The following is a 14069-nucleotide window of genomic DNA, read 5'->3' on the forward strand; positions in this document are numbered from 1 at the left end:
TGTTGCTTGTTCATAATAATACCAAGCGACGTAACTTCTGAGGTAAAGAGCAGCCAGAGTGGTATGCAGCCAGAATGAATGAACCTGTGAGCCCAAGCTCAGGGGACAGAAACCCTGAAGTTACAGATACCAATCTCTCACAGCAGAAGTGAAGCAAAATCATGTGTAAAACAGCCAGTTAACTTGTAACTGGTGATTTGTCTGTATTTCCAGCACTCGTAGCCAAATACTTACACTTTTCATCTTTTTATATCTTTGTACACATTAACAAATCTTTTGACACATCGACGACTCTTTTACAAATCTTTTTACGCATTGACAAATCTCACTACAGACACACAGATTGAGATACAGACACACAGCTCTCCATACACATTCACAAACACTTTTGCTACAGTAATGCCCCTACAGGAATGCTTGTTTCTTTTGGTACTCATTTTAGTGACAGTGCTTATCTTCCTCCATGCAAATGTTCCAACAAAACGAATTCTCCTGTCACTATATTGCAGCCGAAGTGTCGCTGCATCCTGGGCTAAGCACCACCTAACACAACTGTGATTGGTTTAAAGAACTCTGGTTACTGTTTTTTCCCATAAATTCTGAATTAAGGGTTGCTCGTCCAGCCAGTTTGCCTATCATGTGGAGCTGGAGCCTATCCCAGCTGACAGACCTTTGTAGCTTGTGCTAACCTCTGCAGCAGCGTGATGCCCTCGAGGCGAATCAGTGTAAATCAAATAACATCAGAAAAAGGTCCCTAATATGTTTTTAAAAGAAAATTAAAAGAAGTCACTGACTCAGCTGACCTGATTTCCTTAGTCAGTCCTTCCATAGCCTCAGGGCTCCGACTATAAACACTCTGTCACCTCGAAACAGATGAAAAGACCTCACCCGAGGATCTAAAGCACTGGCTCCAATGCAACTAAGATGTCAGATGTATAGCATGGAGACGGGCCACGAACAGCTTTAAATGTCAACAGTAAAATCTTAATATCAGCTCTAAAACATACTGGGAGCCTGGCTTATTTAAAGTCTTGTGGCTGAGTTCTGGAGCTGATTAACAGGCTTTTGATTAATAAAAGGTTGCATTTTCTAAGTATTTCTAAAAACACACATACACAACTACACACGGTTTGTGTTGTGTTAAATATGCTCCAACTGGGAATCAGCAGATGGCAGAGATTTACCATTTGTCATTGTTTGACCAAATTCTCTAATCACGAGAACAAAAACTGTGCAAACCACCTTTTGCATTTCTGGTCACAACACCTGTCCTGTTGTGGTCAAAGAGCAGGTTTGTGCTTACAGAAATGGTCTCGAAAGAAAGAATGCCCAAAATAACAAAGCCGCTTGTGTTCAGGGTTGATCTTCATTCTGTTCTTCCCAGTTTCTCTGACTTTAATCCAGTCTTTTCTCTTGTGCAGTTTCCCTCTTCTGTCTTCTTGTTTTCTTTTCAAGGAGTGGTAGTGCTGCTGATGAACAACATACTGTCAGGTTCTGGTTGATCTTTGTGTCAGTGAGTGTTCTTCTGGGAAAGTAAAAACGCTGCTGCTGACAGACCATCATTTAGCAATTAAGCGCCCTGTGTAGTGGAGAGATTTCAGCTTATTTAGTTTCTCAGGTCATTAGGAATAAACCCAACACGGATAATGAGCAGGAATTCAGATGATTTGTTTGCAGCAGTGTGGCTTTGCAGCACTTTTCTCTCTCTGAGGTCATGCTGTCATTTCTTGGCTCTCACGCCGCCACACGTACAGAAACACACTTTTATCGCCCCTCTTAGATACGCGGGAACAGAAACGCTCTGGGTGTGCGTAACATCGGGCTGCTAGGTGCATCAGTGTGTGGTGGAACATGTGTGAAGGGAATTAACTGCTTCCTCCCATTTCCCAAGTAATTCCTTCTTTCTCCATCTGAAGTTTTTTTTTTCACATGCCGGTCTTGCAGAGAGGATGTCGTCATAGCGCAACGCTGAGGATCTGGTTTCAAAATATCTCCCAGGCTATCGAGCCGTTACCATGCAGCGTGCTTTTCAACATAACAGAACACCGAGGAGCTTTTTCTCATTAGACACGGTTGAGAACAGAAGAAAGACCAAAGCAGTGACTTTTATGCCGCAGCCGAACACAAGGCAGGAGAGGTTCGTCTGCAGGATGTTGATTGTCGGCAAACATGATGCTGCAGCTAAACAAGCACTTTAGAGATATTCTCAGACTTGTGTTGTCTTCTTTCAGATTTGTATTTTTACAATTCATCATCTATTTATCTCTCTACTTCATTTACATTTAGGGTTGTTGGAGGATTATTTCAAAACTGGGAACAGATGGGATTTTGATTGGATTTTTTTATGGAACAACAAAAATGTCTTGCAATCCCAATCCTACTACAGTAGAAGTACAAAAAAAATGTTTTATCAGTTAAATGTAGGAAAATGATAAAAGCAAGACTCCCTGTAATTGATGTAGTATGTGTGTTTTACTTCTGTGGCCTGCTAAGATGGAGCTACTTGTGTTCAGTTCAGTAGTTTAGTCCCACTGCACAGGATCACAACATACATCCCAGCAGTCGTGAGATGATTAATGAGAAAGAATGAATCATAAGGCAACTGTTTTGGACTTTAATCTTAACTTTTGCCTCTTTGGGCCTCTAATATTTCCTTAATGAAGCAATCAGAGAAGTTAGGAGGGAAATCACCTTTTTCTGACACTACTAAAACATCAAACCATACAAGTTTTTGTCTGAGTGTTGCTGGTCTAAAGTGCATCAGGTTGTTGTGTTTGGAGACGATCAAGAATCTCTGATGCTCCAGCTACACACAGGACAACAGTGTTAACATTGAAAATGTGTGTTCTTGTTGCTGTAATGGATATTTTTCTTGTACACATTTTATTTTTCATTATTATTTATATCAAAGTAGCATATGATCATCTCGGCATTGGTCATGAGGGCCTGAGCTAAGGAGAAAAACATACAAAAGAGAAAGCACAAAACAATAAATGTAATCCGACAGTGTATACAAAATTATGTATACAAGCATACATAGTAATTGATCTATTTTTAGTAAAGGATTATTTTAAAAACCTTTAAATAACCTTCAATGTACGCATTAGCGAACTTTGAAGGATTTGAAAGATATTTTGTTTAATTAGAAAACAACAGTAGCACATATAAACTTTTGATTTCGCATATTTCTTGCTTATAAGTCGATCATTTTGAGAGTGTTTAATACAGACTTAAGTTTTGATAGATGAGCAACCTCTGTCACACGCAAACAAACTGTAGACACCAGTGTCCACATGCTGCAGAAGGAGGTCAAATAATTTTCCTTTAGCTAAAGTGTACTTTTTATCGCTGGAAATCCCCACGTCATATCTTTTAAAAACATTTTCTACTGCAAGCACTGGACGAAGAGCTGCATGAAGAGGCCAATTTCAACATCGGTCACAGTGAAGACAGAATTTCCACAAAGTGGCGTTACAGCATAGAGAGCTGCACAGAACGCCAAGTTTGGAAACTCGTAAAAATATTTAGGTCTTGATTTAGCAAAACAATACATTGAGCAAGAATAGACAACAACCAAAATCAGCGCAGGCATCTGAATCAACATCTGCTCCGCATTACAGTGCTGGCTCGCTCCATGCTGACAGTGGTGATTGATAGTAAATGAAACTCGATTTGGGGACTTTTGCTGTAGCTGAGGGATCATTGAATCAACAGAACAAATCCCTCTCTTCCCTCTCTCTTCCCCTCCCCAGTCTCCCGTTCCCAGGTGTCTTCACAGCAGCAGGAGGTGCTGATGGAGAATGTGACCCGGATGTCGGAGCGCTCTCGGCTGTTCCAGCAATCGCTGGGTGAGGCGTCCACTCAGGCCGACCTGCTGGAGAACATCTGGAAATTGGAGAACCTCTTCCAGAACCACAGTGACTGGCTGCAGAGGCTGGAGATCCTCATCAAGGTACGACGAGGATCAAAAATGATGATAGATGTTTTGCGTTGTGATGCGTTTTTTTTCCCCTTTAGAGTGGGTGTGGTGTAGGTGGGAGGTGTTTGTGTAATAAGGGTGGATGGTGGGATGATTTGTGAAACAGGAAGTAGAAATGATCTGCAGTCGTGTTTGCAGTATGATGTAATAGAATCCTTCACTATGTGTTCATGTGGTATATTTAACAGTCGTGTACATCCCTGTGCAAAAAAAATTAAATAAAGATATCGTAATATAAGGATAGTTGACAAAATTTTGCAATAAGATAACAGTAAAATTAATAATATGTATACTAAAACTAATTATACTAGACAACGAAAATGACTAAAGGGAGAAACTTTCAGTGAAATATTTAAGAGGGGCGTGTGTCTTCCTAAAACTCAGCTCCTCTACTAGAGACCTGAGGGTTCAAAGGTTCTGCACTGTATCTGAGCTGTTCCCAGAATTGCACTGTTCTGGCAATAGGCCTCCAAAGTACCTGGAGTCTGCTCCTATCGCCACTACAACCACTGTGGACGACACCTTCCACATCTGTTTCAGTTGTTCCTTCAGCGCCTGGTACTTCTTGATCCTCTCACGCTACGTATTCCCGATGTTACCGTCAGCTGGGATTCCCACATCTATCATGGCTGTCCTCGTCTGCTCCTTGTTGACCACCACTATTAGTCATGAGGATGTTAGTTATCTGCTCATCCATATTTTGTACATATTTTACATGTCTTCTCTCTCCTTGGGCCTGCTGTTTCAGTCACATTCCATCAGTTAACACTGTCAGTCCTTTTCCATGTGTGTCTTGTTTCACTTCTGATCACAACGTCCTGGTTGTGCAACATGTGACGCAGACCTTGTTAATCAGGATGATGTCCGAGCTGTTTCAGCTGTAGTTCTATTTTCCTCCCCCAGATTCTAAGGTAGGCTTGTGTAGCTTTAGAGGTCTGAGCATGGGAACCCTGACTAAAGGCATCCTCTAACCAGGATTCAACGCTCCCAACTGACCACAATGCTTGTGTTAAAGCACGACGGCGAGGATCACCCCTCTGCTGCCTCAAGGATGCTCTTTGCGACTCTTCTGCTGTGCAACCTCAACATTCACACGTGAGCTTGAGCGTCTGTTGAAGAGTCTGGCCTGTTCTCTGCAGCACACTTCAGTGGTTTCACAATGGCCTAATATTTGGTGCCTCTTGACCCTCTTGCTGTCATGGATCTCTTCTTCTGACAGGACAGTCAGTTCCAGTAAAACCACTTGTTTGTTGCCTCAGATGTTAAAAGCAGAGCACTACAAAGCTTTCTGGGAATTTTAATTGCCTCTCTGAATCAACTGCCAGTCATATGTTGTTGTGTAACTAGAAGGCCGAACTGAGATTGGAGCTTCTCCCCGGCTTTAATGATGATGATAGTACGCCTTGCTGGAAGATGACACACAGGTTAATTCAGCAAAAAGGGTTTATTCAAGTCAACTCTTACTGTCACAACGTCATTCCGTTTTTCAAACATAAACTCTGTATTTCTACTGTTTGCCTCTTGATGTCTCTGAGGATTACAAACCAGTGTGCTGCAAAATGGCATCAGATGGACCAGATTTCACATCTTGCTGGTAAACCCCTTCCTATCAGTGCCTCCCCCTGAGTTTTACACATTGATCTGAATTCCCACTAATGAATTTCTTTGTCGGTATAAAATAAAATGAGGATACAGAATGCTGGTCATACTTGCACTTACATGTCTTTCACTTGGTATTAATGGTGATGAAGATTAAGGATCAAGATGGTCCTTATTGAGTTTCAGTAGACATCTGTTCCCCAGACACAAGTTTCAAACAAGACATCTGCTAACATTTACGCCACATTCAGTGCTTTTTGTTATTCATATTTTAAGTTAAGCAATTAAATGCTAATGATGGAATGATGCTACAGAGTCCTCTTCCCTGCAGGGCCTGGAGGTGGAACTGAGGAGCATCCAGGCTCACTCCCTTCAGTCAGAGGGCTACCTGGTGCAGCTGGACGACAGGTTGTCCATACTGAGCAGCTCTGCGGGCAGGAACCTGACGGGCCTGACTGCGGAGGTGGCCCGAACCTCCACGTGGCTCCGTGATCACGACCTCTTGCTCAGGTACACATTTATGTTACAGCTTGGGGAGTTTAGTGTGTTTAATAAGATCAAGAATCACATTCTGGTTGTGTCTGCTTTACTTCAGGGACACCTCGGGGCAGGTGAGCGGGCTCAGAGAAAAGCTAGACGAGGTTAACTGGACGGTGGGAGCTGTCAATCACACGTTCAGCAACGACATCAGTATCCACCACTTAAAGATACAAGACTTGCAGGTTAGAGGTTCATCACAGCCACACAAAATGTCCTGCACATTAAATCTGTTGCTAAAAAAACAGACCTCTTATCTGTACTCTTCCTGCTCAGATCCAAATCAGTAACATAACAGAAGACACCAGCAGTTTATGGGTGACCCACGTCCACACGGAGGCCCAGCTGAGGAACGAGATGGAGATCCTGAACACGATCACAGAAGACCTACGTCTGAAGGACTGGGAGCACTCCATGGCCCTGAAGAACCTCACAGTGTTAGAAGGTCAGTACAGAGACCTGGATGTTGCTCACACTGCTGAGAAGGTGAATATTAGGAAGCAATCGTTCCTTAATAGTACGTATAAGGCAGTAGTTCTAAGATGACTATAAGTTCATTAGATGAACCTTGGAGTTTTTGTAATCTTCTAGTCGTATTTGTGGGAAATTCCCTTTTTAGCTGAACTAATCACTTCTGATAAACACGCAACAGGCAAAGAGGTCACCAGTAACCAGGGAACTACTGATCTAAAAGACATTCTTGGATTTGTTTCTGCAAGAGTACAATAGATTCTTCAGAAATACCAGTTTGTAAATTACCAAAACTTAACTTAACAGGTATGATTGTTGTAAAATCCCCTGAGGTAGGCTTCACCTAAAATCTGGCTCAAATCCTGAGCTCAGAAGAGGTTCCTCTTTTTCATACCCTCATTCATTCTTTCAAAATCATTAAACACTTTCTGTACAACACAGCTTATTATACAAAGATAATAATGAAAAATGTCAACTTATGATCATGTATACATCCATAAATTGCAGAGATGATTAAGTGATTAAATATTAACACTAATTCAGAAGGCAATACTCTTGGTAAAAACCCAGAGGAGTAAAGTTCACTGATCTCTGTACTGACCAAATTACTAAAAAAAGATATGCAAAGTTAGATCATTGCAGCAGAAGACATGAATTACATACATGAAATAACACATACATACGTATTTAGCAGATAGGTTGTTTCAGCATCTTACTATGAACACGCCACAGCTTCGTTGTGACAGTGTCAGTGTTTTTTCTCTCTTAATGTGATCATAGACTGACTCCATGATAGGCTTTGTCGGGGCAATTTCATCATCACAGCACCTCTTATTCTTCTCGTGCCTTAAGATGGTTCTCTAGACATTGTTTGGAATTGTTTCCTGCTCCAGAATGAACTTGGGACAGTCAGGCGCCTCTCAAATGGGGCGGTGTGATGGATAAGGATCTAGACATCTACACACTGACGCTTTGCACAGTCCTCTACATACATTTGCAAAGTAAAACATCCGCGCCCTATATTATCAAGAGATGCATACTGCAGATGAGTGAAAAACATGAGAATGCAGCAGAAGAACATGAGAACTTTAGCTCTCAGTATAATGAACCCCTTTGGGTGGACCTCAGTGCTGCAAAGAGATCTTTTACAACAGCTCATCTGAGCCAGTAGATTTTTGCAGTGTGATTGAGTGCAAGTGACCCTATAGCATGCAAACGTGATTTTGCACCGTGGGATTACTACCTCAGGGTATTAAGCAACTCTGAATGTTCTTCCTCCACTCAGTTCAGACCTGATTAGTCCCGACGTGGTACGGCTCTCGCTGCCAGCATACCAAATGACTTCTCTGGCTTGTTAAAATCAGAATAGGTATGCCATGATGTAATGCTGGCAGGGGACGCAGGCCGACCTGATTGATGGCAGCTCAAACTAAATGGGACCCCTGATCTCGTGCCTGCTTCACATGTGGGTGGGATGCTGTTTCTCCTGAGCCTGGAAACAATTGTGGGTTAAATTTAGATGCTACATCTAGAATGAAAACTCAACTCAGCTCTGTCATTAGTTTCAGCTCTGCAGCCCATTTGTTTGTTGTTAGCCTCCAGTCACCTTAGCCAAGAAAAGTTTTACATCTCTATCCATGTTTACCCTCCGCTCTTCTTTTTTTCATCTCTTCCCGTGCCTCTCTTTTTGCCCCATCCTCTTTTCTCTGGCCTTCTTGTTCAGTTCATTTGTCTTCAATTCCTCTCTGACTCACTGCGATCTTCATGCCACACATGTTACTTGTTGCATTAATGACAGAAACATGAGAAGCTGTTTAAAAATATCGCTTCAAGTCCTTATTTGATGAGTGAGGCGAAAATCTTGCTTGGTAGTATTTACAGTAACATGTGCCGTCTAAGGGAGAAAAAAAAAACATCACATGAGTTTAATTACGACATCCATATGTATTAAGTCATGATGAACGGCGTTCCTGTAGGGACCAGACATCTGTGTTTTCAGACGTCAGCGCCAGCGTTTGGGGGTTTGATGTTATCAGTGACTAAAGTTGAAGAAATAATCTTCATGTATTCAATTATTCTTTAAAGATATCTGGTGCGTTTTTGTCTTCTAATTGCATAGTTGCAGATTTTTATGAGGAACAATTTTGTTTTCCTCATGCACAGCAACTCAATACACAAGCTTTGTTCCAAATCAGTCTTTTTCCTGTTCCAGCTGCACTCAAAGCAGCATGCACACAGCAGGGACACCTTATCATAATATCGCATCTAAGGCTTTGACAAAAAGCTTGTTGATACTTGCACCAAACACAATGATGTACATGACATAATCTTCCACTGTGCAGAGGATTGTGGGTCAGAATAATCATAAATTGCTGGCTTGTATTGCAAAATAAAACTGGATGCTGTAAGGGTGGTGGTGGTGGTTTTGGCATGCTGCATTTGACATTGCATACTATGTGGTATGGTGGTATTGGTGTTGTAACAGGTAGCAGTGTTGAGCCAAGAAGCATAGAAATGTTGCAGCAAATGCAATAAAGAAGACTTAAAAGTTTATAAAGATTAGCTTTGCAAATGCTTTTTGAGGAGCAAAATACTCCCCCCTTAAGACCCTTCAGCGCTCACAAACGTGTTTCCATCTGCATTACTTTGCCTGGACGTCTAAGCTTCGCTGTACAGAATGATCTATAGTTCCCGAGCCTCAGGAATTCTGTCGTTTGCCGTGCTAGGCAACATCTTCCTAATCAGGGAGGGGTTTGGAAGGCTCGGCCTGAAAAAGTAGAATTTTTCCCTGACAGCTTCTCTCCACTTATCTCTCCTTTCCCTTGCAAACTTCTTTCAAATTTAGGCTACTAGCTTCACTGCTGCTGGTGCTGTAGCGTTGCAGTTCATTTGAACCTCCAGATTCAGTCAAATATGACACATATGGAGATGCATTTTCGTTCTTGCTTTCACCCTCACTGAAAAAAAAGTCATTCATCTATTGGTGATTGTTGGTGATTACACAAATGACTCTTAGCCTAGAGCTCTTTAGCTCAGTCAAATCTGTCTAAACTGAAATACTGCTGCATTAATTTGGAACAGCAAACAAACAACTAAATCATGCAGATGTTTTCCAGTTAAACTATCCTATGGCTAAAAGTGAATCCACACCTCCCAGCCAATCAGAATCCAGAATTTTTAGACCATCTGAGCTCGGAGTTTTCAGCTGCTCATCACGTCAGCGCTGCGGAGAATTTGCAGAAATTAGGGGCTTGTCAGACCCACATAATAATGTAATTTCTGCATCAAGTTTGTGAAGAACTTTTGTTTGAGTTTTGTGTGTTCAGTGTGTTACTTTAACAAGTATGAGCTCATCTGCTCACCGACCGCAATAAAAGAAAAAAAAAGGCTCAACTGCCAGAAAGCGGAACGAAACTAAACGCATATCTGAGTATCATAAAGAAAACACTATGAAATGGTATGACTGTATAATAGCAGGCCTCTGCCCTCTCTGGGTGGTACTTTCCTCTCTTTTCTTTTCATGTTCTGTTCTATATTTTTGTTCCTCCTCCTCCTCCCTCCTCGTACTGTTTCATTACTGCTTTTCTCCACTCTGCTTCTTGTATGTTACCATGTATTCCTGCTCTGCCAGTGTTTAATTGGCATGAAGCAAACACCGACTACTTGGGTTTCACAACTATCGTTCAGTTTGACAGCTGTGTGTGTGTGTTTGTGTGTGTGTGTGTTTGTGTGTCCTTCCCTGTGTTCATGTGAGCACCAGTATTTGCTGACAGTCCTGAGCAGCAGGTCATCACACTGTTACTTGAGGACACCAAGAAATAGGTCGTTTGTCATAGCCAAAGTGACTCATGGTTTTTTGATGTGTTGGTGCTCTAATGAAGATGAAGCTCATGTTTCCAACATGTAAACTATTAAAGAACTAAGAAAGTACCCTGTTTGAACCACACTGTAAACACAAAGCAGCTGCCTCTGCCTTAAAATCTGGAGTTAGCCAAGGATCAATTGTTTGCAGTTTTGTCTGAGTTACTTCTACTTATACGAGTGAGCTGAGGTGACAAAAGTTAAGCTAATTAAAGAGCTGCATCAAATTGATACTTTAAGTTTAATAAACACGTTTTTTAGAGATACCAGCACATTTTCCAGAACCTAAATCTTAGCTGAGACAACAGAAAATTACATTCATGTTTTCATGCTCGATAAGTAACTAAAAAATAAAACTTGTTTCAAGTAATTATTGCATTGAATTAACTTTTTCAGGCAAAATTCAGGTTACTTGCAAGTTTTTAGTTCACTCAAAACCTTAAACTACATAATCTCAGGTATTTCTGCCTGCAGCTCTTCAAACATCTACCATGATTTTGTTACTCTAAATGATTAATTTGGGTAGATTTAAACATTGATTTTATTTATTTGGACTTGGGTTTTGGGGTTAAACAACACAAGCTCATTGGACAGTATGCTTAGCCAACAAATGTTACTACTCGTCTTTTACTGGGTTCCAGTCATGTGGACCACGGTGTTTTGGTCTACAGGTAGTGGAGCTACAACACAGACCCTTGTAACAACACGATTGACAATGGAGGAATGTAACTAAGTACTTGCCCTCAACTACTGTACTTACAGTGTTTCCTCTACATTCATTTAGGAGTGGCAGGTCGCCATTGCTAAATCCTAGCCACCGCTCCTTCCATTTTTGTTTTTACCTTTTTTTTTCTTTATTGTCGCAAATACACCACCACCGCATGTCTCCACCTTCACAGCAGAGTCCTGTACTGGGTCCGGTACTCGTGAGTACTAAGGTAAATGACAGATAACTATCTTGCTCAGTATCTACTCTTTGAGAGGTTAATACAACATTAATTACTGGTGAGTACTAAGGTAAACAACAGATAACTATCTTGTCGACTTACCGGAGGAAAGGTAGACCTATCAGCATAACTAACTGATAACATTAAGCTAACATCTACACACCATGATGGATCTGCTGACTGCATCTTCAGATGAGCTTGTTCACATATTTCTCTAAGAAGAGAAAGACACCTGATGGAGATGATGCCAGTCAGCTATCATCAGCCTTTTGCTGACTATAAATGATGATGTTAGGTAAAAAAAAAAATAGTGTTCACACTGTAATCAGATGTGATGTGAGTGTAAATTATCTAACGTTAATGTTCAATGTGTAAGACCAGTAACAATAGACAGGGAGGAGCAGTGGACAGCAGCAGACATTTAATAATATATCATCAGACACAAACTACAAGCTATTTTAAATGATTAGGGTGTAGGAAGCTGAAAGAAACAATCTGATTATTGTTTCTATTTGTAGGTAAAGACTGACTTGAGAAACAGGCTGCAGGTGATCAGCTTGCATCCTGGATGCTGCTGAGCCTCTCAGAGAATTTCCCTCCAACAGATCCTCAGAGCTCTTGTATAAAAAACCCAGAAAAATTCATTGTTCTGAGCCTGGGTGCAAACTTTGCCACTGATTATACAGCTTCATCAAGAAATTAAAATTTATTGTTTTTATTTTTGTTTATTGAATTTTATTCTTCTATTTTTTATTCTTTTATTCTTCTATTTTTTATTCTTTTAACTTTTACATTCAGCCTTTAAAAAGCCATTTTCAACTGGCCATTCAATAAACAGCTTGTAAAAGTAAAATCTGCAGTCAAATGTCATTTGTTTACGCCGCCACGGCTCCCAGAGATCCTGCTGCCCTCACTGCTGGAAAACATCCAAGAGGAAACACTGACTTAGGTACATATTTGAAGTTTAAGTATTTCCATTTTATGCAAATGTATTCTTCCTCTACAATTAGAAAGAAGTACTGTACTTTGTTTTTACTTCACTACAGCTATACTTCCAAGTTATTTCTCAGATTAGTACTTTCCATACTCTTCCTTTCCAGTGAAAACAACATTTCCACACATTTTGAATGTTTGTGATAAAGTGAAGGATTAAGTGTTCCAGTAGGGGATGAACAAATTCTCCTTCTTCTGAAGCTACTTTTAAAAAAAGAAAAAAAGTGTATTTGTGGGAATATGTCACACAAATATCACTCTGAGCTCATGAAAAGCTGACTTTTAGGATGTATATGGTTCTCCCAGGACAGCAGTGCACCCAGCATTTGATGATCCTATAGAACAGAGCACATTGCTGTAAAACATCCAACAGTTTATAAAGTAGTTAAAATAGCTCAACCTTGAACATCTACAACTGTAGAAGGAAGCATACACATTGATGCGCAGTAATATTTTTAAAAAATCGTATAATAGGAGAACAGTATTCTGCTAAATTAATACTGTAGTTTTTCACATCTAAAGCACATTTTGCTGAAAGCACTTGCATGCTTTTATTTTTTGTTCTGTATACTACATTGTTCTCACTACACCAGGCAGGTACTCCTCCAGATTGTGAGATAAACCTGCAACAACTAATTTCTGGAGCAGCAAAAACAAAATGTAAACACACCACTGACATATGACCGGGTTATTTGTGTCTTTTCACAACAAGGCAATTCAAAATGTTTAGCATAATATCTAAAATGTCAGTGAAGCCGGAGAAGGCAACAATTGTTTGGCATCACAGTCAAAACAAATCCATAATAAATCAGAATATTGCAATTCAAGTGGTCTGAAACTTGACGAGTACATCTCCTCTTGGCTCTGTTTTCAGGCTTTAGAAAATCTAGCCCAGGATGTCTCCCATCATGGGCTAGATTGAGATGATGAGACACGCAATGTCTCTTTGCCAAAACTCCCAACTCTCTTTTAAATCAGGGTTCAAGACATTTATTAAGCAAGTTTAACTGTGTATAATTACATAAATATCTCTCTGTAGCAGTATTATTGTCCCAGAAAAGCTGAGGCTCATTGTAGACAACTTCCAGATGAATCTCTTTTAAAAAACAACCCAGATAAGGACTTTTATTTGAACATATAGCTTCCTTCTGACCGCATTCTGTCCATCTGTTCTTCGTTACAACCTCTTGTAACCCCAGATAACATAAACCCTGGTGATGCCTTGTGTCATTTGTTATTGTGATGAACAACTCGCTCCTCATTTCACCATACATTTAACATACATGTTGTCACTTTACGATCTTGTGTGAAAGACTAAACAAGACGAGATAGAGGTTGGATTGGAGGCGCCTGAACTCTGCTCTGGTGGTGTATTCTTGGACTGCGTTGTCAGATGTCAGGCTGATCCTGGAGGGAGATGGTGGGCTTGTTATTGTTGAAACACTGCCAGCTGAATGAACAGAAGTGACACGGAGAGCCAGGAGATTAATAATGTGAAGCTCTGCTGAAACAATGTCTCAACGACCACCAGGGCAAACTGTCTTCTTAAAGATTAGACTTGTAGACAGAAGACTCAGATAGCTGAGTGGTTAGGAATGAGTGTGATAAAGGTAAAGGATAGGACCATAGACTGCATATAAAAGATGGACATAGTGACCATTACATCATCCAGTGGCCACTGA

The 14069-nt window shown here is 40.7% G+C and overlaps 1 protein-coding gene across 1 annotated transcript in view; it reads left to right on the forward strand.

Moving 5' to 3' along the window:
- scara5 (scavenger receptor class A, member 5 (putative)) overlaps window positions 1-14069 on the forward strand; it is a 106961-nt gene that overhangs the window by 47443 nt on the left and 45449 nt on the right. The window contains exons 4-7 of the mRNA XM_008282378.1: window positions 3753-3952; window positions 5910-6088; window positions 6174-6300; window positions 6392-6560. Of these exons, the coding sequence (XP_008280600.1) occupies window positions 3753-3952; window positions 5910-6088; window positions 6174-6300; window positions 6392-6560 (675 nt within the window). The remainder of the gene's footprint in view (window positions 1-3752; window positions 3953-5909; window positions 6089-6173; window positions 6301-6391; window positions 6561-14069) is intronic.

This window comes from Stegastes partitus, unplaced genomic scaffold (genome assembly GCF_000690725.1).
Source record: "Stegastes partitus isolate 25-593 unplaced genomic scaffold, Stegastes_partitus-1.0.2 Scaffold269, whole genome shotgun sequence".
Lineage (NCBI taxonomy): Eukaryota > Metazoa > Chordata > Actinopteri > Pomacentridae > Stegastes > Stegastes partitus.